The sequence below is a fragment of the Lates calcarifer genome, linkage group LG20, assembly GCF_001640805.2.
Source record: "Lates calcarifer isolate ASB-BC8 linkage group LG20, TLL_Latcal_v3, whole genome shotgun sequence".
Lineage (NCBI taxonomy): Eukaryota > Metazoa > Chordata > Actinopteri > Centropomidae > Lates > Lates calcarifer.
The window spans coordinates 18,878,692-18,904,893 of record NC_066852.1 but is presented as its reverse complement, the minus strand read 5'-3'; the positions used below and the strand labels follow the sequence as shown (position 1 = coordinate 18,904,893).

Below are 26,202 nucleotides of genomic sequence, written 5' to 3'. Positions count from 1 at the left end.
TAGCTCTCCTTCTCCTCCAGTGTCCGACGTCAGGTGTTCTTAGCGCGGCCTCCCTTTGTCTTCCTGTCCAGTGAAGGGCAGTTCGGGTGATGTTGTTCTGCTCATTTCGGTTGACGTTCCCAAATTTCTCTACATTTGCTCTCTCAGTTTGATGGTGGCCATTTTGTCCTGTTAGCTATGGCCTAGTAACATGTTGGTTGGAGGTGGTTTTAGGTGAGAGCATAGACTGAATATGGGTCAGAGTAACAATTAAAAGTGCCTCCATTGAATAAGTGATGTCCTTGTGTAAATTAACGTTCAGTCGTGTATGGACAGCCCACTTAACTAAGTAACTGTGTGTATTACCGTTCTATACGCTCACATTCTATGTCCCGGAAGTCAGAAGTCGCAGCCTTTGGCGTCATATTTCCCACAGCGCGAAAACGACTTTCATGTTTGAGCTGCACAGCGACAACAACAACTTGAGGTGAGTTGAATGTATATCATAGATATAGCTGTAGACTACTGTTTGTAGCGGAAATTTATCTTGTGTTACCCTGCGGATGTTGGACAGTGTGTTAAACGCAGCAGTGTAGCATGAAAGCTAAACTCATGTTGTTAGCTAGGCTGGTGCTGAGTTGACGTGTGTGTAACGTTGGACACACGCGGCCACACATAAGTGTTATTTAACTTAGAATGAAGCGATGTTTGAGACATGGTAGAACGAATTGAAACACCGAGTTTCATCACTTTCTTTCTCGTATTTTCCTCTCATGAAGTCAGCTAACGACCATTTCTGTTAACATACTGAAACTGTGCTAGGACGGTAACTTAATTAGGTGGTTGTAATGTATGCAGGGCTGCAAATAACGAGTAGTTGTATTTGACTGGTCAGTGAAACGCCACAATGACCTGAATTATCATTAAGTAAAACGTTGTTTTGTCGGACCGACAGTCCAAAACCACTAAATATTCGGTCTACTACAACGTAAGAAAAAGGCTCCTCACGTTGGACCTAGAAGCAAATTGCCACAGATACAAAGGAAATCCCAAAAAGGATAAGAAACAAAACAAAGCAACGAATCCCTAAACCCAACCAGTCGTCTTTTGTGATGTTTATCCTCTCCCCAACGATGTGCCAGGCCTATCCATAATCTAATATCATTTTAACGGAGGGGAAACTCCAGTTGAAGGGGAAACAGACTTGACTTTAATAACAAGACCTCAGCATTTGAAGCTTTTTATGTCTGTTAAAGATTATGGAATAGAGGTGATACAGTGTTTAACAATGGTAATATAGTTTCATTGATAGTACACACTGGCGATGTTTGAGCCAACCCTCCTGATGTATCCAGTCTCAGGAAAAAATGTGTTATGCAGCATCTTGGACAAATGTGCTTAAACTGTGTGCGAGACTGTTGACACTGTGAACAAATGTGTTGTTTCTCATAGTTTTACTGTCCACTATGTTGTGCCAAAATTGTCTGTAAATCAGTTGATATCCCTATCCCTATTATACTATTCTATGGCTGTAAATAAATTATAATTGTTAAATTGTCAATACAGCAGCTTTTTGATGCAACCAAAGTTGTGTTCACTTTTTCAGAATGGTGGTGAAATGTACTTAGATACTTATCTGTGTAAATTAGAAGATTCAAAATGCAGACTGGCAGCAGTTTCAAAAACCAAATGCCACAGTCAGCAGATTAAACTGATAGAGATGGTAACCATGATAAATCTGTTTGGCAGTGTGGCTGCAGCATGTTTTAAGTTGACATTGCTAATTAGAAACCAAAAATCTTCTACTGCTGTGACATGTTCTTCATTTGATCTCACAGTAAAATGCTTTGGCACTGTCCTGTCTTGTCTGTCCTGTTTTCATCACTGGTGCTCATGTAAGCCATGTGTCCACCTTCTCTCTCCCTCTTTTTCTTTCACAAAGTAAAAATGTCAAAGATAGACAAGATGAGCATCCTTGGTGTGAGGAGCTTTGGGATTGAGGATAAAGACAAACAAGTCATCTCGTTCTTCACTCCTCTGACTGTGCTGGTTGGACCCAATGGAGCAGGGAAAACGGTATGAGGGCATGTCTTTACGAGAGCAAAGGTCATCTGTGAAGTGTGACGTGCAGAGAAAGAAACAAGAAAGTTGACAGTATGCCTTTGAGATAACACGTACATTTGGATTTGGCTGACTGGACTGGAATTATTAGTTTTCTCTTTTTTTCACATTTTGCAAAAATAATAAATGCAACTGCCATGCTTCAATTCTTGTACAAAATACCTTTTTTTTATTTCCAGACTATTATCGAGTGCCTTAAGTATGCAACATCAGGAGAACTTCCCCCTGGATCTAAAGGAGGTGCCTTTGTACATGATCCAAAGGTGAGCTCACTCTCCTGTGTTGGTTACAGCAGCTTTTTTTTTTTTTTTTTTTTTTTTTTTTTTTTTTTTTTTAAGAGGTATTTAAGATGTCAGTTTATCTGATACTGCTAATTACACAGTGATGTTAAAATTTCTACTGGTTCACAGCACTCCATGCATACTTCCAAAAAATGCCATTTTTCACACATTTGCAAGTTTCCCACACTATCATGTGTGAAAATAACACTGAAAATATGCATAAAAAAAGAAATATTTTATTAATTTAGTTGTTTGAATCTACCAACTTAGCCTAACACTTAAATATCAGATCAAATGTTTCACATATTTGAGCTGAAGTCTGTTAACAATGAGATTCCTAACTCCTCTATACCTGTGCTAAATCTTCAGTGTCTACAAATCCTTTTCTAATGAGAGATTTATCCAATTATGAAATGGAAGTCACTTTGTATTCATACCTTATTTCTGTATTTTTGCAAATGTTTCATAATCAATTTCTGTACTTAAGAACTGCTTGGAATTATTCAATATACCAGAGCTGCTTCTTCAAGTCAAGATGAGGATTACTCATGCTGTCCTTGTTAAAGTAAATTTATGCTGAATTGCAGGATGCCCATGAGACGGATGTGCGAGCACAGATTCGCCTCTTATTCACAGATGTTAACGGAGACAAATTGAGCGTCCAACGCTCCATGTCATGCACTCAGAAGGCAAAGACCTACTCCTTCAAAAGCTTAGAGCAGGTCATCACCAGAATAAAGTAGGCCACAGTCTTGAGTTTCTTTATTTGTTTTTTGTTTGATATTGGAAAAATAAGTGTTTCTGAACTGAAATTAAGGTTAAATGACCCCATCATCATTCCTCCAGAGACGGTGAGAAAGTGAGTTTGTCGTCTAAGTGTGGTGAGCTGGACCGGGAGATGATTTCAGCCTTGGGTGTATCAAAGCCTGTGCTCAATCACGTCATCTTCTGTCACCAAGAAGAGTCTAACTGGCCACTGAGTGAAGGCAAAGCACTCAAAGACAAGTTTGACTCAATCTTTGCTGCAACAAAGTAAAGCCATTCTTACATATTTGTCTTTTTTTGAATGTGAAAGCATTGTATTACCTAAAATCTAAAACCTAATTTTGTACCTAGGTACCACACATTAATCTGCATATGTCATTCAGATATGTATTACTACCTGTCTGTCTTTCTCCCAGGTATATCAAAGCTCTGGAGACGATGCGTCAGCTGCGTCTCACACAGAACCAGACAGTCAAAGAATGTCAGTTAGAGCTGCGCTACCTGAAGCAGAACAAGGAGAAAGCCCAGGAGCTTAGAGAGACTGTGGCTACCAAGGAGGCTCAGCTGATGTCCTCTAAAGACAGCGTCCAGCAGATAGAGAGCCAGATTGAACCACTTGAGGTGAGCTGATAATGTGTGTTTGTGTGTATGTTGATATTGTATGCAGTATTGTGCAGTACAGTATTTTGTCTTTGAAGCAGCACCAATCTCCTCTGCACACTTGTGCACAGTTTTTCAAGCTACACCCATCTCATGGCATTGTGGGGCCAGACCATCTCCTGCAGGACTCCTTGTTCTTCTTGTGACTGAAGATAGGTCTTTATGACTGTGGCTGTGTGTTTGGGCTTGTTGTCATGGTGCAGAATGAATTTGGGGCCAATCAGATGCCTCCCTGATGTTACTGTACAATGGATAAGAATCTAACCATCTGAAGTGTCTCAAACGTTTTCACAGTGTTGTGCATGTTGAAAGAAAAATCCAAGAGACCGTGGTGTATTTGAGAGAGTTTTCGCACAGTAACATAGCAACCAGGTTTGGTTTATGTGCCTGAATCTTTTCATCTTTGTCAGATAGTATGTGTTCTGTAATTTCAAACTGTAAAGTTGTGAAAACAATTTTTCTTTGTATGAAACATGTTGACAGATAAATCCATAAACCACCATTTCTCCATAGGAGATTATCTGTTGTATCACTTGCTTGAATAACTGGATGGATAGGCATATCCGATATAACCTGCCCTCTACATTTGTAGAAAGGTTTTTACAGCAGTGCATTTTGATATCTGTAGTGAAACAAGTGATATAGGTAGAGCTGAAACTCATGTCTAAAGTATAACAATAATGCCCTTTAATGTTAATATTTCAATGTCATAATCATTTTCAGAATCGACTTATGGATATTGACACAAAACTTGGGAAAGTGATGAAGCTGGACAATGACATCAAGGCTTTAGAGAGCAGGAAGAAGCAAATGGAGGAAGACAACAGGGAGCTGGAGGAAACAATGGAACAGGTAAAGGAATAATATCTAACATATACATATGTCAGTTTTGTTCTTATATAATGGAAAAACTGAACATAACAATTTGATGGAAAGCTTGAATAGGTAATTAAATCAGAAATTAGTTATTAAAAATGGGAGAAAACACTGGTTCCTGACAAGAGGCTCTAAAGATGATTAAGGATGGATTTAAAAAAAAGAATGAGACTGAAAAGGAAATTCATGAATGGAGATGATGTTAAAAAGAGGAAAGCGTACAAGTCTCTCCATTTGTCTCTCTATGTGAGGGTTTATTTAGTTAAACACATGCTGAACAGGACTCCAGACTCCACTCTGTAAGAGGTGTCATTACACTAAATGGGCAGGTAATGGAAAGAATGCAGATGGTGAATGAGGTTGCTGTAATTCTGTAATGACCAGTCACTTCATCACTGGCCTTTATTAACACAAATGTCTTTTACAACTGTTGTATGTTTCTCCTGGTGTGCCTTGCAGCTCTGTTTGTTTGATGCTTCTCAGTTGTGATTGTATCTGTGTCAGTGACCTGAGGGTCCTTTTGTATACGTGTTGGTACTTGGAGTTTTTTGTGACAGAGGTAGATTATCAGTGTGATAACATATCCTTGGTTGAAAATTGAAAGTGCTCAAAACATTTTGTGCTTGTCAAAATTACAACATTTTCTACAAACCGCATTGTTTTCTGTTGCTAAAGTTGGTGATCTACACCATGGGGTTCTTGATTTCTACATAGAACAATTAAACAAATTTCCTGTTTGTTATAGTAGATGCACCAATGCCTCAAATGTAATATAGTTATGATATAATGATGTCCCTGTGGAGCTTCAAAGCCTCTCTAAGAATGTGAACCGTGTATGTGACAGGTGTTTCAAGGTTCAGACGACGAGCTGCAGGAGACTTATCAGAACCACCAGAGGAGGGTGAAAGAGAAGGAGCGGAGGCTGACAGACTGCCAGAGGGAGCTGGAGAGAGCTGGCCGGGAATGTCAGAGACTGAACAGAGTCAAGGCCGATCTCCTGGTAGAGCAAGGTACACACATCTGCACACATTTACTAGTCTGTTGTCAGGCCTCTCTCTGCAGGAGAGAGGCGGAGTTCAGTCGTTAGGGAGATTTAGTTCACCTGGTCTGGTTGTACTGTATAATGTGGTGGCAGCCAGCCAGTCTTCCTCACTCTCCTGGCTTCCACTCTGTTTATTTTTACTGTATTTTATTAGTCTATACATGTGTTTCCTTTACAGTTACATATAATAAACTTCTTTTTTAGTTATAGCTCATATGTGGTCTTCTGTCCTTTGTCCAGTCTTGAACAGGCAACTTTTTAAAATCTAATTTTGGCTGAATGTCATGGCACACTTTATGCTCATATATTTGTTTTAAAAAGATGCTAGTGATAGATGGAAGAGATATTTCTTGAAGACCAAATTGAATTATGTTGAAATCCCTCTCTCCTTTCCCAGGTCGTCTTCAGCTAGAGGCCGACCGCCACACCCAAAACATCAAGAACCGAGACACTCAGGTGAGAGGAAAAAAGAATTACTTCTACACACTGATGCAGTGAACACACTCTTTATTGATTGTTTGGAAGGAGTTTCTCAAATTTGATGACATCCAACTCTTGTTCCCATGGAAGCTGAATGCAGTTATTGTAAATCACTTTGGACAAAAATGTCTTCTAAATGAATATAATGAAATGCAATGAAAGATGGGGGACAGATGTTCTCCACCACACACTACTAATACTGCCGGTTTCACTAATTCTCCTTTCATTTCTCTAATCATTATTAGAAAGCATTTTTCACAAGCACTGACCCAACTCTTTCACAGGTTCGCTCTTTGTCATCCTATCTTGAAATGGAGGGTTATGACAGACCACCCTTCACCACTCTTCAGCTTGAGAGTTTTCACTGTCATGTCACTCAGAGACAGGAGCAGGAAAAACAGACAGCCAGTCAGATTTTGGTAAGAAATTCTCTGTTTATTTAAAAAAAAGTTAATCCACTTCTCCTTCTTGTGCCATGTATAGTATTTCATACAATCGACTTGATATGGCCTTTATCATCATCAGGACCGTCTCCGTTTGATATCATCAAGATCAGCTGAAATCAATTAAAGTTGACACGATTTGTTTTGAAATGCTCTGCAGCCCTGTTTTTTAATGCTACTACATAGCTGTGTTGTATTACATCTTTACCACTTCCTGCAAGGAAGATTTTCCATAACTGTCAGTCAGATCATGAATAAATTTGCTCCTCATGATTGTAATGCCCGATTCCTCCCATTACTGTTCTGTCCACTCAGGCGGACTTGCAGGAAAAAGAGCAGCAGAAGCAGCAGTCTATTGATGAAATGAGGGATAAGAAGACTGGCCTGGAGAGAACTGTGGAGCTGAAGAGAGACCTCCAGGGAAAGAAGCAGCAAGAGCTGAGGAACGTCAGAGCAGAGCTGCAGAGGCTGGAGGGTTCGTCTACTCGACTACAAGAACTGGACAATGAATTGGCTAAAGCAGTGAGTATAGAAACTACGGATATGACAAGGTTTATGTTGCTTCTGTATGTTTTTTAATTAATGATCAGCTATATGGATAAGTGAGTATTTCTCTCAGAATATACTTATAAACCACCAATTTGTAACAACACCCTCTGTTCTGATCGCCTTACTTTGCATGTGTGTTTTCCTCCTCAGGAGCGTGAGCTGCAGAGCGCAGTGCAGAGCTCCAACGTGGAGGAGCTGAAAGCCGAGGTTGTGGAGCTCCAGAGAGAGAAGGCCGAACTCGACCGTGTGCAGAGACAGCTCGACCAAGAGATGGAGACGCTCAACACACACACCACCACACGCACACAAATGGAAATGCTGAAAAAAGACAAGGTAATGTGTAACCAATGGTGTTGAGTATTCACACCTTGCCTGTTCTCAGACCAGAGCAAGAGACATCATGAAAATGTTACTTTGCAGAAACACAACCTACTCTACCGTTTTTCCTCTCTGTCTCTTGAGTCTCTCGTCCTTAAGTAAAAGTGAGTGACCCTTGGTGGTAGTTTAACCTTGTCTTCTCCTCTTGTCTCCGTGTTTCTCTCTTCCCCTTCTTAATCTTTCTCCTCCTTCCTTATCGGCTACTGTCGTCTTTCCTTTCTCTGCTGTCTCTCCTCTCGTCTTTCCTCTCTTGTCCTTCCAGACAGAGAAGGAGGACCAGGTACGTAAGATCAAGTCTCGACACAGTGAGGATCTGGTGTCATTACTGGGCCACTTTCCCAACAAGAGAGAGCTGGAAGACTGGATCTATGCCAAGTCTAAGGAAATCAACAGTACCAGGGACAGACTTGCCAAACACAAGTTAGTAATTTATCTGCAATAAAGGAAGGAGAATTATTCAAACATGATCTTTCTGTGGCACTGACTAGTATGGTGTTGTGATTTTCTTTACTCACAGTAAAGACCTGGCATCAAGTGAGCAGAATAAAAGTCACATTGCTGCTGAGCTGCGTAAGAAGGAGCAGCAATTAACCAGTGATGAAGAGAAATTCTTCAAAGTGTGTGGCAGTCAGGATCTGGAGCAGGACCTGAACAAACTGCAGGAAGATCTGGAGAAGATATCCAAACAGAGAGGTGAATGCTTTGAAATACAAATAGAAAGATGAGGTGTGTCCTGGTGGCCTGGAATTTTAAGACGGTGACCATGAACCGTGTTTCCCATTTCTTTCTTCCCTCATTTACTGTCATATCTCTATTGTCAACTCTTAAATGAAGGCATAAAAAGCCCCAAAATACATAAAAGAAATTAAAAGGTTGAGAGATGGCATCTGAGAGACATTAATGGCAGTCTGAGGTGAGATGACATTTGGACCGAAACAAAACTAAACAAATGAGGCCAAGCACCAACTAAATGATGAGAGTAGTTACAGACAATTCTACCCCTTTCACTGAATCACAGACTAAACTTTGTATTTAAAGTACAATGCCTCCACAAGTCAGTGGCTCTGTTTGAGATCACTTCCTGTTTGTTACTAAGTGTGCTGAAGTTACCCTCCACTACTCACAACCCACTACTCCACTACTTTGAGTGTCTGAATTCTAAGGGTGAAATTTAGGCCCTCAAAAAAAAAATGCCACAATGGAAGTAATGTACTGTCCAGAGAATGCACACAATTAACACTTCACAATGCAATACTTGACATTTGACAGGTGTGTGAATTACATTTATGTGGCACAACACCTGATGGTAGTGACATTACCAAATCACATTTTAACCTGGTAATAGCCTTCTGTTGTATCTACTGTGATTATTCATTGGGTCATTTTCTTATGTTTGGAGTCAGACAACCAAGTGGCAGTTGAAGTCATGTGCACTATGCGCTCATTTTAACCTAAGGCCTAACATAATGTCAGGAAGTTTGGCTCTAATTCTAGTTCTAGTTGTCATAGTGATAGAAGTAGTACAAATGAATATTATGGTGTATTTGTTTTCTCTTTCTCCTGTCTTCATATAGCCATGCTAGCTGGAGCCACAGCAGTATACACCCAGTTCATCAGCCAACTGACAGAGGAGAGAGAGCCCTGCTGCCCCGTGTGTCAGCGCACGTTCCCTTCAGAGTCTGATCTGCAGGAGGTTATCAGCGACATGCAGTCCAAACTGCGCCTGGTGCCAGACAAGCTGAAAAACACAGAACAGGACCTGAAGAGAAAGGAGAGGAAGAGAGATGAGATGGTGTCTCTCAGACCCGTCAGGTATCATGAAATAATTGTACAATGACAGTCCAACGAATGTACGTTGATATTTGAACAATTATCTGTATGATGGCAGATAATTGTTCAGATAAGGAGTGGCATTATATACAGCACAAGATAAAACCTGCGCATGAAGACAGACATGTCAAGTATAACTACCCTCCATTGTGTTCCTTAGCAACAGAAAGTAGTAGTAAATCTGTATAATTTTTTACCAGTGGATATGCTATCTCATTTGAACGTCTTACACTAGGGTACATGAATTACCCATGATTAAGACAATTGCCAAAAATATCTCTGATGTATTCATCAAGTCACCTAAACACAACACACAACAGACAGAAGACTTGCTTGTCTTGTACCAAAAATAGATATTCAGCTTTCATCTGCTGTGTTCATTCAAGCAGTATGGCATGTAGAGAAAGGAGGATGAGTCCTCAGCAGCCCACTGGGGCTTGTGCACCACATGATTGTTATACTGAATTTGATTCCTGAAAATAAATGATTGACCATGAAAAAAACATGAAGGACAAATATGAAATCCATCTTATATAATAAGTCTGCTACTGCTGTTTGTATTGTATATAATTTATTTTCATAGTTTTCCACAACTTGTTTCATGACCTCTTTTCTGTAAAACAGAGTATCTCTGTAATTGGGGACTGGCCTCTTTACACCATTCATACTCATCACTCACCATTCTAACCTGTAAAATTGTGCTTCACTCACTAAGAACAAAAGTATCGACAGTTCGGTCCATTTTTCTTCTCACCAACTGAATTTTATGTATTCAAAGTTACCATCAGATTGATTCAGATGAATTGTTGTGTTGTGATTACAGTCATAACCTTGTTCTCCTCTGAAACTCTTCAAATTTTACAATCACTTCACAATTCCATTAAAGAGAGAACAAGAATATTGTAGGAGCCATAGTCACAAGTCTGAACTGCTTCTGTGTCAGCAGAACAGCTTTTGCAGTTATAAACTGCTTTGCACAGATAGCGTGAGGAGATTTAAAGCTTTTGAACAGTGTACAGTTGGGCACGGTTGTGTGTATGTTGAGTTTGGTACAGACCAAAACACACTAAGCCAATGTGTCCCACATGTGGGATGATATATTTCAAAAGGTTATGAGTAATTCAATAATTCATTATAAAAAATAACTTCAGAGGAGTAGAGAACAGGTTTTATGACATTCAGTCCACTAGATGGAGCTAGGTTCTCATATGACTGAGATTTTATCCTTGGTTCTCGCCACTGTCTTTTCATGACCTGAGTAGAATCCCACAGTTGAGAGTGTAGTGACCCAGCATTCTCTCTCTCTCTCTTTCTCTTGTTTTTATGCAACAGTTTCATATCTAGACTTTCAGCACAAGGGATGATATTTAGAAGAATTTAATCAGTAATAAGAAACCCAATCCATGTACTTGACAGACAATCTCAAAAATTCCAGCCACTAAATCAGATTTCTGGGATATGGTCTTCTCAAGTAAACACCTGCCTTGGCATTACCTTGTGGTTCTGGGGTATTGTAAGGTCAAGAAAAGAAATGATTTCATCTTTGACATGATACAAAACAAAAAGCTTTATGAACCAGTTACATATTAAAGGTATCAAGAACTGTGATTAGTTAGCAATCTCTGATGCTAGTAGAGATTGTTCAGAGTGAATACAACATAAAGTATAATTAAATCACATTCTATATGATATATATAATGCTATATCAACAGGTGAAATATGGTGCTGAACTATAAATGAAAACCTAAGCCATAGGGATCTATGCCAGGACTACTGTTAAGCCAAGTATACATTCAAGTGTACTGTGTGTGTCAAGAATACATTCATCCACAGGATGCTTCAGTGAAAACTATTTCCTGAATAGTCAAAGATCACTTTACTCTCTGGTCAAAATATATTTCTCATCTCTTTGCTGTCTCGCAGGCAGTCCATTGTACAGTTTCAGGAAAAGGAGTTGCCTGACCTAAGAAACCGTCTGCAGACTGTGAATAGAGAAATCGAGAGGCTGAAAAGAGATGTGGAGGAGCAGGAGACTCTGCTTGGTACCCTAATGTCAGAGGAGGAAACAGCCAAGGCCTGCCTGCAGGACATATCTCTCATGGACAGATACCTGGTACCATCCTCCTATCTGTTTCAGTCTTTTTGACCATGTCTGTCCAACTGGAAATTAATAAATAGAAAGACTGGAAATAGCAGCAGCATCAAAAAGAAAAGCATTGGAGACATGATAGTGAAACATCACTCTAAGACATTGCAAAGCCCTGGAAATTGATACACACTCTGTCTTATACATGTTTCTGCCCTCTCTTTCTTCACCTTATTGTATTTTATATATTTTTCTTTCCAGATGGACCTTAAAGAGGTGGAGAGGAAAATAGCTCAACAGGCAGCCAAACTCCAGGGAGTAGACCTGACCAGAACTGTCCAGCAAGTCAGTCAGGAGAAACAAGAAACTCAACATATGCTAGACACCAGTAAGATGACATGACACATGCTCACCCATTTAGAGGGAAAATTCTTTTGTTTGTTTGTCTTTTTCAGTCCTGATCCTGATGTTGTAGTTTTGCCATCGCTGCTGCTTTGCTTTTACTTTTCTTTTCTCGAGTTGATGATATATGCATGTATGACACAATGTACAACACATGGGGTAACTGCTTATAGAAGTCCACTTAAACTTTTATAGCACGTAGTTTGGGCTCTGACATCTGTTTCCTCTTCACCGCTGTATGAAACTCAAAAGCAAACCACTCTGCTCCTCCCTTCACTTTAGTCTGATTGGTTAAAAGCTTAGTAGATGGTAATATCTCTGCACTGCTGCTAGACTGTTCAATGAATGTGGGTCACAGAAGCCTTTCATAGTACCTCACCACGCTGAGATATGTTTTGGAACTAAAAGATATACTAAAAGTTACATACTGTCAATGTCCACAAACATACAAAAAGACATACACATACACAGTGACACATGCATAGGAAAATACCAGGACAGGCAAACTTAACTATTGTAAATAGTAGTCCTTGTGATTTGTCCACCATCTTATTTGTGAATGGAGTTGGTTCAGGTGTCATCAGGTGTCAGCTTTGTTCACTACTCTGATGTGTTTTCTTGTGCACAGAGCAGATTAGGTGACATCCTTTGTAGCCTGACAAAGCTGAGACTACAAACATTACATGTTACATCTTGCTTTAAAAATAGCTCTCCGTGACAAATGCAGAATCCACCATTAATCTAAATACCTATGAAAGATTGGCTTGTTTGTCATCAATACACAGCCACACACTGTTGACGTCACATCAACAGCATTGTAGGATTTTATTTTTTCGTAGTCTTTGCCAATTTGTGTCCTTGCAGCCTCCAGCAAGATGGAGCTGAAGCGTAAGCTGATCCAGGACCAGCAGGATCAGATTCAGATGCTGAAAAGTGCTGTGAATGAGACGAGAGCAGAGAAGCTCCAGCTGAGCAGTGATATGCAGAAACAGCAGCAGCTGGAGGAGCAGTGTGTCGAGTTCACCACTGAGATACAGGCCTTAACCAGGGACATAAGGGTACTGTTTTGTTGTTTGCTAATGCAAGGTTCCTCTAAGAAGTTGATGTAGACCCATAAAGGCACTTGTAAATTAATATATTTCATGCAAAGATGTACTCTCCTACATTCTACTGACATATAAAGTTAAAATAGTAAAGTTAAAATAGTGCTTAGGTGTTTACTTTTGACAGTACTTTTAATTAATCTGTTTCTATGTGATATACTATTGTTTACTTTTTTCTAGGTGCATGGTAAGAAAAGAAAGTTGGTTCCCTGTAAATATGTCATGCTGTCCCCTTTCCCCTCACTTTGTATCCATCCAGGAAGCAAAGGAGCAGCTGTCTCCTTTGTCTGCTGCTCTGGAGAAGCTGCAGCAGGAGAAGCAGGAGCTGGTTGAACGCAAGAGGCAGAAGCAGGAAGAAGGGCAGGAGAAGGTGAACAAATCCTCCCTTTTATCTCTCTTATACTGCACTTTCTGAACTGAAAGCTTCTTCTATGTATGACTCTTAACCTAGTCACTTTTCTAAAACTGTTTCTGATAGATTAATGCCATTAAAGAGCGAGTGAAGGTGATCACCACCTTGGAAAGAGACATCACCAAATATGTTGATGAGGGCAAAGATGAATACAGAGAGGTAATACGTTTGCCACTATTGCACTTGTTTTTCTGACTTAGTTACCATAAAAATTAAAAAAATGTGTGTGGCTTCATTCACCTTGAAACACCAGCTTTCTTTTATTATTGTTTCTTTTGATATCAGTTGTAGAATCTTGGCTGTAATTGTGTCGGATTGGACAACTTTAATGATGCTGCCTATTTTTGCTGCAGCAAAAAGAGTCTGAGCTTCAAGAAACCAACACTCAGCTGCATGAGGCTGAGAAACAAAAAGAGAAGATCAACAAGGAGATGGGAAACATCCGTCAAGACATAGACACTCAAAAGGTACGGCCTCCTTAGTCATCATTGTCTTTATTGTTGGATTTTTGTCTCTTCTCTTCTACTTTGAGTCTGAGTTTCTAGCAGAACTTCACCTGCTTACAGGATGCATTAAGAAGGGAATGAATCTTAAAGGGTCAAAATTCCAGCAACACTTGTAGGAAAAAAAGCAACCTAATTTTTCAGACTGATGTTTGGCTTGTGGCCTTCATCAGTGTTGACCCTGAGCACCTACCCAGCTCCTCCACTGTTATTACTGTTACCATGTATCCCGTCATTGTGAAATACATTTGTTAGTAGTTAATATTTTTGTGTCTCATAGGTCCAGGAGCGCTGGTTGCAAGACAACCTGACCTTGAGGAAGCGTGTGGAGGAGTTGAAGGACATTGTGGCCAAACGCGAGGCCCTTATGAAAGACATGGGCAACATGCAAGTTATGCAGCTGCGCCAGTAAGAACATTACACCATTTGATAGAATGACAAGAGGGTTGTTTGTAATATTAGAAGTTAGTCACAATGGTTTCACCTCATCTGCCTCTGTTGTTGTCCAGAGAACGACGTGACGCAGAGCGCAAGTTGGAAGACTTGAAGAAGAACCGCAGTATCGCACTTGGTCGCCAGAAAGGCTTTGAGGAGGCGATAATGGATTACAGGTGAGACATGTAGATATGTTATTTGATTTTATACAGTGCAGATCAATCTAGTATCTAAGACTGACCTATTGTTTATCATTGCACTTAGAGTGTTCAGAATATAAATTATTTCCTCAGCAAGTTTACATTTTCATCGCTTCAGAGCAACAGAAATTTGGGTAGTTGTGTGATTGCTTTGGCTTACTCAATATTTTTTTCATGAATTAAACTCACACTTTAAATTGATTTCTTGCAGAAAACAGCTGCGAGAGGATCAGTATGACAAAGCTGATGAGCGCTACAAAAACAAGATGATCATAATGAGGACCACAGAGCTGGTCATTAAAGACCTGGATCTCTATTACAAGGCCCTTGATCAGTAAGTGTAGCCCTACCGTGTACGCACACGCACATGCACACATAGTTACAACCAGCGTCTGTTTTCTGAGCTAATAAACACAAACCAGTTACTTAGAATGTCAGTGGAGGGGGTATTACTAGTAGAAAAAAACATTTCCTCTCTGTGGGAAAGTCTATATGTACGTATACAGTGACACAAACCGAAACAGATCTGCACAAATGATATCAGAGTGAAACCATGAAGACATGACGTATGCTATACATTAGAATTTTTGCGCAGGTGTGTTTGACCTGTTCTATTGTATTTGTATGATATTTCACTAATGGGACTCTTATAGTGATAGGTCTATTGTCTGTGGTTTTATAATACATTTAGAGTTTTAAGAATACAGTGCTGCATAGTTACGAATGAAAGAATCTAAGTTTACACACGATTTGTTAATGACAGGGTAATTATACTACTACTAATAGTACTACTACTATTTTTTAAGTAAGATAAAAGTAGGTGGGTGAAAAGGAACAAACATAGCAGAAAGAGAGGAAAAGATGTAGATGCACTCTTGTATAAAAGTATCAGTGACAGAGCTGCATTAGTTAAAAGCAACTTTAAAAAAGGTTATGTTTATAGTGCTTTTTAAATGTGCTTAGTGCTTACAAGTGTACAGTTATTTCGACTTCAGCACATCTTGACTCACTATCTTTAGAAGGTTTCCTGTGTGAGACATCCGTCCTTAATCTTCCCTTTGAAGTCAGGTCATCAAAACCATCACAAAGTTTTTCGATTGTTAGCTAGAAAGTCAGCTACCACATGGTGGGAAAACTGAGTTTGAACAGTGATGTCAGCTCTTCTATTACTCCTCCAGGCAGTGGCATTGGGGGTGTTCAGTAATTTATCGACAGTTACGTGTAGTGACTGTTACTAACCTCCAGTGACGGCAGTGTGCAATGATGCAGTTGTTAGCTCCTGTCATCTCACAGCTAGAAGGCTCTGGGTTTAAGCTCCTGGCTGGGTTGGACTTTCATCATTTTAAATTGATCATCTTAAAGCTCTGAATGTAGACCTCTTGCTCTGAAGCAACTTGTTCTGTCAGAATGTGAAGCTAAATATTATCTGGAACATCTGCAGTACAGAGCTGTCAGCTTTTGCATTAACTTAATGCTAACTTATCTCAGTAACATGTTGTCAGTTACATATCAAAACATAGTGAAACGTGACTCGCCAGTAGATAACTGGCCCACTATGCAGCTTCTATCAGTAATTATAATGTCCCTTTTGAATGTCATGATTACATTAGGTTAGGTCCAGCATACCACTGAGGTAATAATTTAATACATTTGACTTGAACTTGAACTTGATTAATTTTATTGTAGACAACTGGGAAATTTTTATTTAATTATTTAAAAAAACATACATAAACGTACAATCATAGTTTGTTTAATAGTTTAACATTATATAGGCCACACACATTGGCCTGCAGCTCAATTTATAGAAAATAAATGCAATTTTAATTGCAATCCTGTAATGTCATAAAAAAGATTTATGTATATATACACACACACACACACACACACATATAACACTGGTATGGGATGAGGTAGCTGTAACATAAATACAAATCAATGCATGATTTTTGATGTGCTGAAGGTGTCTAGATGGTTACAGATAAAGCTAGTTTGTAGGTGGAGTTAGGACGGTTTGTACAGAAACACTGCCTTCAACCTTAATCAAAGATAACATGTATCATTCTGTATTTTGTTTAAATTCTTAACTTAAAACGAGCTCAGACTCCGCCTCGCAGAAACCTCGTCCAGCAAGCAAACCTGGCTTGTTGTGTATAAATATAAAGCACATTCATTCACAGCGAAGCAGTGACGAGATTTGTGGTAAAGAAAATGTAAGTTCCTGCAGTAGTTGAGTTTCAAGTGTGTAGGTGGACAAAGTCTATTCAGTAAGATATGTCAGTAGTCGTAGAACATTTTCTTTACATGTGATGTATAACCCTCCTAGCAATGTCTCATTTATCCAGCATATATTTTAATGCATTTTAGAGCAGAGATGATCAGGTGATAAATTTAATCAGGTGACTGACACAAAATTAATCTACATTCAATTTGATGAACAATTACAAATGCTAAATATTTGCTGGTGTCAGCTTCTCCAGTGTAAGGATTTGTTTCTTTTCATCAACATAATTTTAAACTGAACATCTTTGGGTTTGGGGAAACATGACATTTTAATTTTAATTCACATTAGTATGTAAAATTAGAATGTTTATTTTTGGTAATTAATATTTTTCACTACATACTGATTTTACTATTTTTATTTAACTATTATGTGACCAATAAAGAAAATAAAATAATTGTTTCAGCACTTAATGCATTTAGTATTTTATTCTGTATATCAAAAGTAAATACTTTTTTACTATTTGGAAGGTACATTTTTAAAGCAGGATCAGCAATAGACGCACTGAAACACAACCAAGTCCCAAAGTGAATTCTGAATTCTAGAAATTAGTATGACCACATCACTATCATTGGCATCATTCTAATGTGGCATCAAATTTGCATTTGCAGTGTTGATCTTTGTGATAAAAATCTGCACACAATTGGAAAATTGTGGATTACAGGATTAAATAGCATGACAATGCAAACCTTAAAATAAAAAAGAACTGCACTGATAGAGTTTCAATTTCAAAGCAAAAGCACAACAGTTGGGTTGCATAAACACCAATATGTTATAAAGCATGAGTCAGGCTTTAAAGACTCTAAAGACAAAATCCATTCTTACCATTTAATCCTCACAGATAAAACAGAAATCTATTAAAATCAGTTTATAAAGTTGTGGTGGCAGATAAACATGACAGATGGGCACTAATTGAGGATGAAGGGCATAAATGAGCCTCAGGAAGTGTGAGCTCACCATCTCAGATACCATCTGAGAACAGAGTCATCATTTACCCATAAGTGTGGGTTAGTTAAGGCATCAGTCTCTGCACTGTTATCAAGATTGAAAGCAGGCTTTAGCAGCCTTCCAGCAGACCCAACATCCAGGTCACAGTTTCTGTCTGAATATACAGAAGGTGGTTTCATGGTAAGCTGTTGAGAGTGGAAAGAATTAATATGAAACTTGCGCTATCATTCACTTTGCAGCAAATTGATGTGTGTGCATAATAGGTTAATACCCTGAAGAAAAGGATGTGATTGTCACGTACTAATCTTTTTCAACTTTGTAAAATCACATTGAGTGATAACTGATTATGTGAGTGTGTGTGTGTCTGTTGTTTATTGTTTGCTTTAGGGCTGGGTGATACATCAAATTAATTTGATCAATTCAAGTTTTAGTTTTTTAAAGTTATTTTTGGGGGCTTTTTCACCTTTATTAGACAGAACAGTGGAGAGGAAACAGGGAGAGAGAGTGGGGGAATGACATGCAGTAAAGATCCAGCCAGAACGGGAGTCGATCCTTAGGCCCATGTGGTATGCGCCCCAACCATTCGGCTATGGGGACGTCCTCAAGTTTTAGTTTTTGAGGGATTTTATGCATGTGAGGCATTCAGGGGACATCTGTAAATGATATTTCAGAAAATAACCTGGGTTATAATCTCCCTTTCTGAGCTGCATGACACTCTCGGTCACATCGGTCACAGGCCATTTTGTCCACCACAAATAAATTCTCAACCTGTGAAAATGAAAAGTGAAAATATTTTTCTAGAGTTCATATAGACAGAAAAAAAACAACTTTTTGGCCCTATTGCCCAGCCCTACTTTGCTGATTTGTTTATTTATATGTTCTATAATTTCCAGTGGCATTTTAAAAACATTTAAAATTGCTGGGGTTAGCTCAACAACTAATTTGCAGTTTCAAGTAGTTAAATGTGAAATAACTGTCGGTATCATTTGAGCAAATTTAGTCCAAACAAAAACTACAAAACCATCATTGTCAAATATCATATGTAATAAGTGATTTTTAAATACATCCAAGGATCTGCAGATACACCAAAATAAAATCTAAGCATATTGTATACCCTCATGTAATAAATGTAAAAACTCCACCCTGGCTCCTCAATAACAGTAGCAAAAATTTGCTTTAACTTTACTACAGCTAAGGCACTACACACACAAGTGTTCAGGTATCCATGTATTTGATGTTCTATGTGTTAAAACTCATGCACCAAGTATTTGAATTTGAAGTATCTTGAACAGGCTACTAGGTTAGTGGGTCACCAATACAGGGCAGACTGTAGGTGTGTGAATGTTTTCATAAACTGGTCAATCAACTCTGCCCATCAGGCATCAGTTTGATGGGTAGTAACAAGTTAATTGATTCAGTGAATTGTACTTGTTGAAGTTGTTTTAATGCACCATATTTTTTACTTTCACGAGTCGATCTTAAGAGAATAATCTAAACTTTTCTTCCATTACATTTGAATACATTCATCATGCTGTTTTTATTTATTTACTTATTTATTTATTTATTTTATGCATTCATGCACGTTCGGCAAAGAGACTGATCAGCTGATCTGCTGGTCCCAGATCTGCCAGCCTTCTGTTATCCTACTGCAGCCACACACCCTCATGACGCTGCTCATAGCAGAGTAATGGGTGAAGCAACATCTTGAGACTTGGATACAACCAGTCTTTCATGCTTCAAAACTGCTACTATTCCAGTTTTCTATAGTAATATTAACTAATACAAGCTAATGGGTATATGTCCCTGCAACTTTATACATTTTTCAACTAATCATCATTCATTAAGAGACAGAAAAGTAGAAAGAAAATTCTGCACATAAAAAAAGGCATGACAAGTCATGTGGACATGACTGGTATATAAGATTTCAACCACAGATGGTCTTCCTCAGTTAAAAGTAGGACTCTGAATTTTGCCCCCAATACACATATATAACTTACACTGGAAACATGTTAGAAAGGGATCATTTAATAGCCAATATGAATGGGAGGAATGATTAAAAATTGTATTAAATCCTAATTAAGTATTCTTAAATGATAAAACCTAAAGCGTCGACATGAGAATATTTTTTTGTAGGCCTTATCAACAATGTGCTGTATTTCAAATCAAAAATCACTCTGTTCCTCTGATCATGACCAAGTTATGTTATATTTCTTGGTACCTTGAAGTCTGAAGTCGTAAGCCCTTACTTCCTTCTGTTGCATAAGCAGTTATGCAAATAAGATATAGTAGGTCAGATGGATGGATAAGGACTGCTCGACTCCCTCTATCTTGTCTTCCTCTTTTCATGGGTCATATATTTATCCACCATATATGGGCTTTGTGAGAAGCGCTGTTGGTAATACTGTTATCATTCTGGTGTTTTCAAACCACATTCTCATCAGTTTTCTAGATTATAGACAAAATGCTTCTCGGTATGCAGGAAGGCAACATCCAGTGACACTGATGTATTGATAGGTTATCTTTGGCATTCATCAATATCAAATAGGTTTAATTTTAGAAAAATGCTCATGCTTTTATTTTGTAACTACCTGATAAGAAATTAGCAAACTTTAACCTACATAAAGCTTTGTTATGGCTATCCATTTGTGTCAGTTTGAGTTTGATTGCCCAGCATTTTTGCACACGTTTGTGTGCACACTGCAGTGTGGTCAGCACATGTTCACTTTTGAACCAACCTAGAGTTTAATTTACCATATGCTCTAATCCAGCACTAGGTCATGTCTCGCTGTTCCCCTTTTCATCTGGGATACCCAGATCCTTGTTAAATTTACACAGTTATGTCCTGTTCACTGCACATTTTACTCACTGTTACACCTATTAAGTGACACAATTTTTTTTATTAATTTGTACCTCTGTTCCTTTTTTGGTTTCTTCAGAACAATCATGAAATTCCACAGTATGAAAATGGATGAGATCAACAAGATCATCCGAGACCTGTGGCGCAGCACCTACAGGGGTCAAGGTGTATCTCACTTTAGAAATTAAAAACAAATATTATTATTTGTATGTAAGTAGCTCTCCTCCCTCAGTATTCCTTCTGGCAGTGTTTCATTACTCTCTCCCTCTCCAGACATTGAATATGTGGAGATCAGGTCTGATGTGGATGAGAACTCATATGCTGGAGTGAAGCGGAGGGTTTACAACTACAGAGTGGTTATGGTGAAAGGAGACACAGCTTTGGATATGAGAGGCCGCTGCAGTGCTGGACAGAAGGTGCCAGAGAAGTATTTTATGTATTAGCAAATATGTCAGGCGTGTAATAAAATTACAGTATTTTCCAGTAAATCCTGATATAACTGATTTTTTTTTTTTTAAATGTGGCTATGTGTGTGTGTGTGTCTAGGTGTTGGCCTCCCTGATCATCCGACTAGCTCTGGCAGAGACCTTCTGTCTGAACTGTGGGATCCTGGCCCTGGACGAGCCCACCACCAACCTGGACCGGGAGAACATTGAGTCACTGGCACACGCCCTCGTAGAGTCAGTACATACACACATACACGAACACACACATGCATGTTGATCTCAGTCTCTTTTGGGGGCCCTAACCCTAACCATAACCCTTAATTTTAACCACTGCCCCAGAAATCAGCTTTTTCCAGAGTGGGGACATGGCTTTTGTCCCCAGTTGGACAAGCTCTCCCCAATTAACTGGTCTTTAGTCTGAAATTTGTCCCTAAAAGTAGCATATGACAGAAATATACACACATGTACACACACATATTGATCTCCATCACTTTTGGGGACATTACATAGACTTGCTTTCATTTCCTGGAGACTTCCCCTACCTCTAGCCTTAACCACTACTTGCCTAACCCTAACCTCAAGCTCAACCACTGACCCAAATATCAGTGTCTCAACAGGGGCCACAGCTTTTATTCCTTTAATTGGAAATTTGTCTGACTTAAGTCAGACCCACAAATGAACACACATGCACACAATATTCCATCTCCATACTTGTGTGGACTGTCATTGACATGGTGCGTTACCCCACCCCTAACCTTTGACTGACTATCCACAAGCCACAACCCCAAGTCTTACCTGAAACTTGAAACTAATTGTAACCTTAAAATGCAGTCTTAATCATCAGACAAACAGTTAAGGTATTAAAAAGTCAGTCTGAAACTCTGTAAGGTCCCTACAAAGATAGAAGTATAAAAGTACACAACACACAGTGACTATGCAACATGCTGGTTATAATTTAGAAAACCTCTTCAGAATCAGAATCAGAATCAGACTTTATTGCCAAGTAAATTTGCACATACAAGGAATTTGTCTTGGTATATTGGTGCTAAAGGACAGTTATAGGAAAAAGAAAAGAGCAAAAAGCCAAAACTATATTTACAAGGAACATAAGTATAAACACAAGGAGCATAAAAATACACATAATTAAATTAAAATGTAAAGTGTAGAGTGCAAATGTTTGAAGGTGGCAGTGATTGTCCGGAGAGATGTGCGTTAATGTAACGCATAGGTGTACATTACTGTAACTTGTAGTGGGGGGGTAGGGGGTTATAGTCTGTGACAGTCTGTGTGAGTGTGTGTTTGGGGGGTATGTCTTGTTAAGGAGCCGAGCAGAGGGGAAGAAACTGTTCTTGTGGCGTGAGGTCTTGGTTTTGATGGACTGCAACCTCCTGCCAAAAGGGAGTGTCCTAAAGAGTTTGTGACCAGGATGGGAGGGATCAGCCATGATCTTTCCTGCCCGCCTCAGGGTCCTGGAGGTGTACAGGTCCTGGAGAGAAGGCAGGTTACAGCCGGTCACCTTCTCTGCAGACCGGATGACATGCTGCAGTCTGCCTCTGTCCTTGGCAGTAGCAGCAGTGTACCAGATGGTGACAGAGGAGGTGAGGATGGACTCAGTGATGGAGGTGTAGAAGTGCACCATCATTGTCCTTGGCAGGTTGAACTTTTTCAACTGCCACAGGACTTCTTCCTGAAGTCGACAGCTATCTCCACTGTTTTCACAGTGTTGAGCTCTAGGTTGTTTTCACTGCACCACATGAGACCCATGTCTCCAGTTTTGGCTCTAAGGTCATTATTAGAATGATAAAAGCTCTGTACAAATAAAATGCACATGGATGCTTTGATGTAGACATGTTGCAATGGATACTGGTAAGAAGATATAAGAAATAGAAACCAGAAAGTGCAAGACAGTACAAAACTGTCAATACTCCTTTAAGACTTTCTTAACTTCAAGCAATGTTATCATAACACTATATAACTATGCACTATGATTTGAGTCATTACACTGTGAAGTATATGAATCTTATATACTTCTTTATCTCATCTTCCTTGCTCCTGCCAGAATCATTAAGAGTCGCTCTCGCCAACGGAACTTCCAGCTGCTGATCATCACCCACGACGAGGACTTTGTGGAGCTCCTGGGGCGGTCCAGCTACATTGAACACTTCTACCGCATCCGTAAGAACCAGGACCAGAACTCTGAAATCACAAAGTGCAGCATCACCTCCCTCTCATCTTATCTCCACTGAACAGATAAATGACTCATAACACTCTGCAGTAATTCTTGATTTTCTTACTTTCAAGTTTCCTGTTCAGTTCATTTAGTTTAAAAACAATAATAATACAGTAGAAAAGAAAATTCACTTTCAAATCACTTCTTCAATTAACTTGCTGGAAGTTAACTGTTCTGCACAATTTCCAAACCAAAGAGACTCTGTCAGCCTCTGTCCTGTTGTTTTCTCTCTCCAACTGGAAAGAGATTTCAAGAAACTTTATAGAAACATACTGTCATGACAACGATCTGTTTTAATGTCGCTGTTCCATAACCTAAACTTACTTATTACATCTTCCATCCCACCAAAGAGGAAAAGAGGAAGTAGGTGAAGTGCCTACAGAAATCCAATAAATCCAGTACTCGCCAAATGTTACCTGTGACCTGTGGTCTCATGTTTAAAGGTGGATGACACCACAGATCAAAAATATTTCACAAACTGACATTAAAAGTTATGATCCTAATCAATAGCATGGACAGCTTCCATGCTATGGTATGACACACACGCGTACTGGCCTCATTTTGACAATTGCACTGCCATTTGTAATCTCTACAAAGTGTCCAGTAGCTATCTGCTGGCCATCAGTGGCAACATGAGGACCTGCTCAACTTAAAAATTCAGAGCAACCTTGCACTAATCAGTTATATTGCTATGTTTGCCACTTTGTGAACGTTCTGTCATTAAATTTCCTGTGAAGTTTCTATACGACTGTCTCTCTTTTCTCTCTTTTCTTTTTAAACTTGTGTGGCATCCAACTCTGTAAATCCAATTCAGAGAAACATAGCTCAGTTTTGGTGAAATTCCTCATCAACCACCAAATCTTATCTCACTGCATTTGTTTGTGTGGTGGGGGGAAAACACGTAGCGAAGGCGTGGGCAAAGCAAGTATAAATCTTCTCTTCTCAGCCAAGACCTCAGACTGAGCTGCAAGCTGACAATTAGGCAATCAGTTCAAGGGCTTCTTGAAATAGCTTCTTCCAGAGGTTGACAGCTGACAAGCTACTTTGATGAAGATGATGATGCTTCTCTTGGTATCTGCTGTGGCTCTGCTGGTCAGTCCAGCTGTTGCCAGTCCTACTCCCCACAAGGCTAACATAAACCTAAACCATATTCTTGAGGAGGTTGAAAAATTCAATGCATCTTTCAATAAGGTAAGAGTTCATCTGATAAACTGTTTTCTTGCTTATTAACTTATTTTATTCTGTTAAAACCTTTTATGTCAGTAAAAAGCTATCTGAGATAATAAATCATCTAATATTTCCATTACCTGCAGCAAGTCTTTGTGGAAGATGTGCAGCATCTGGTTGACAGCGGCTGTGGGGTGAGAAAAGTTTTTGAAACACTGTTTCTTGTTGCTTGTATCTGTTTTCTGTTTGGAACTGAACATTGTAACTTAAGAACACAAATTGCAGTGAAAATAGTCATGGCCAGAATAATGTCCATAATTGTTTTTAAAAGCTAACATATATGTGCTTGTCTTCTGTACAGGATAAGTTCTTCTGCAAAGTGCAGGATATCCTGCATAAGCATGCTCAGATAAATAAAGGGAATGACGATGAGACAATTGCGAGAAACTTGAAGGCATTTAATGTCCACAGAAATGTAAGAATTCCCTTTGACATCACATTTGCCACATCAGAAGTCACATCTGTTTTACAAAGGTTTTAAGTGCCACAACCTCTAGCTAGACAAAGCAAATGCAATAGTGTGACATTTAAAGAACACTAATTTAAGGTAGTGCACAGAAACCAGCTTGCTCTCTTCTCTTTCAGGTGTCCTGCACAGAGTTACTGCACGGGATGACACCAACAGGAACTGAAATTTCAATACCTAAGCTGCTAGATCACCTCAAGCACTGCATCCAGCAGACAAACTTCAGGGGCAAGTAAAGCAACCCCAGAGCACCTCTCAGACATGTGACCCACCAGTCAAGTAGTAGATCACTTAAGCTTTCCAGCATTTTTATTCCTTCTCCTAGAGAAGTCTTAATTGGAAAATTAAATATTCTCATTTTCAAGTTGACATTGATCATGAAAAAAAGCAAATCATCAGGGGATGTGATTAGAGATATTGACTGATGTGTATGTTGTAGCTTTTTTTATTGTGGTTTGTTTGGTAAAATAAGTTGTTACTGAAAGTATTTCTGTTTGTACTCTTTTATCTTAATAATGTTATTGTCTTTATTTTGGAGCAACTATATAGCATACAATAAGATTGACTCGTGATGACTTCTCTTCAAGCTAATTTATATCTGCTGTCCCTCGGCACAAGCCAGCATAGTTCAAGACAGCACAGCAATAAACTGTAACTCAGATATTTACTTTCATCTGCCCAGTTAGCTGTTTTTAAATGTAGCAGTCACTGTAGCAACTTAATTAGAGGGTCTGGGCTCAAACTGCAGCAAAACATGGAAATTGTTGTGACCGAGATCTAAGTGCCATCAAATACCTGGATATTTATTTTTTTCCACTGTATTTAACATAAATTAAGTTAAGGCTGTTATATATTTGACTGAGATATTTATTGTAATCCTATCATACAGTATTGAATAAGTGTTTACAGAAAAATAAATCTTGTTGCCCTTGAGTGTACTGTGTATGGAAATTCTTGTTGATTTTTATCTGTTATATTGATTTTTGATGATGCACTTTTGACAAGTCATCTTTTCTTATTTAGCCCTTTTTAAATACTTACTCAGCTACACACACCTTTGACCTCTGTCGCAGTATAAAGAAATCTTAAAATGTGCTACAATACAGTACTGGGTAAAATTGGTTTGGTTTTTGTAGAACTTAAAGCAGCTTAAGTCCAGTGAATAACCCTAAATGAGCCCAACAGTATTTCATAGAAAACTGCTT

The 26,202-nt window shown here is 38.9% G+C and overlaps 1 protein-coding gene across 2 annotated transcripts; it reads left to right on the top strand.

Annotated features, from left to right (window-relative positions):
• The first annotated feature begins 84 nt into the window (after nt 1-84).
• On the top strand, nt 85-24,049 carry rad50 (RAD50 homolog, double strand break repair protein). 2 transcript variants are annotated; one of them, XM_018691942.2, is made up of 29 exons: nt 85-213; nt 379-466; nt 1,922-2,055; nt 2,280-2,363; nt 2,969-3,120; nt 3,228-3,413; nt 3,563-3,767; nt 4,530-4,658; nt 5,527-5,692; nt 6,122-6,180; nt 6,489-6,623; nt 6,963-7,169; nt 7,347-7,529; nt 7,837-7,994; nt 8,092-8,267; nt 9,149-9,386; nt 11,328-11,517; nt 11,752-11,878; nt 12,757-12,950; nt 13,255-13,365; nt 13,474-13,566; nt 13,761-13,874; nt 14,191-14,318; nt 14,420-14,521; nt 14,757-14,879; nt 20,708-20,793; nt 20,902-21,044; nt 21,175-21,308; nt 23,134-24,049. In XM_018691942.2, the coding sequence occupies exons 3-29, from the start codon at nt 1,927-1,929 to the stop codon at nt 23,318-23,320; spliced, it is 3,939 nt and encodes a 1,312-aa protein (XP_018547458.1). In that variant the 5' UTR covers nt 85-213; nt 379-466; nt 1,922-1,926; the 3' UTR covers nt 23,321-24,049. The 2 variants fall into 2 exon arrangements, with proteins under 2 accessions (XP_018547458.1, XP_018547459.1); XM_018691943.2 differs by having other exon boundaries at nt 120-213; nt 383-466.
• The last annotated feature ends 2,153 nt before the right edge of the window (nt 24,050-26,202 follow it).

Coding starts and splice junctions, on each gene's coding strand:
- rad50 (XM_018691942.2), top strand. CDS start 1,927: ATGTCAAAGATAGACAAGATGAGCATCCTTGGTGTGAGGAGCTTTGGG. Junction 9,387..11,327: donor GTGTCTCTCAGACCCGTCAG/GTATCATGAAAT, acceptor GCTGTCTCGCAG/GCAGTCCATTGTACAGTTTC. Junction 20,794..20,901: donor CAGCACCTACAGGGGTCAAG/GTGTATCTCACT, acceptor CTCCCTCTCCAG/ACATTGAATATGTGGAGATC.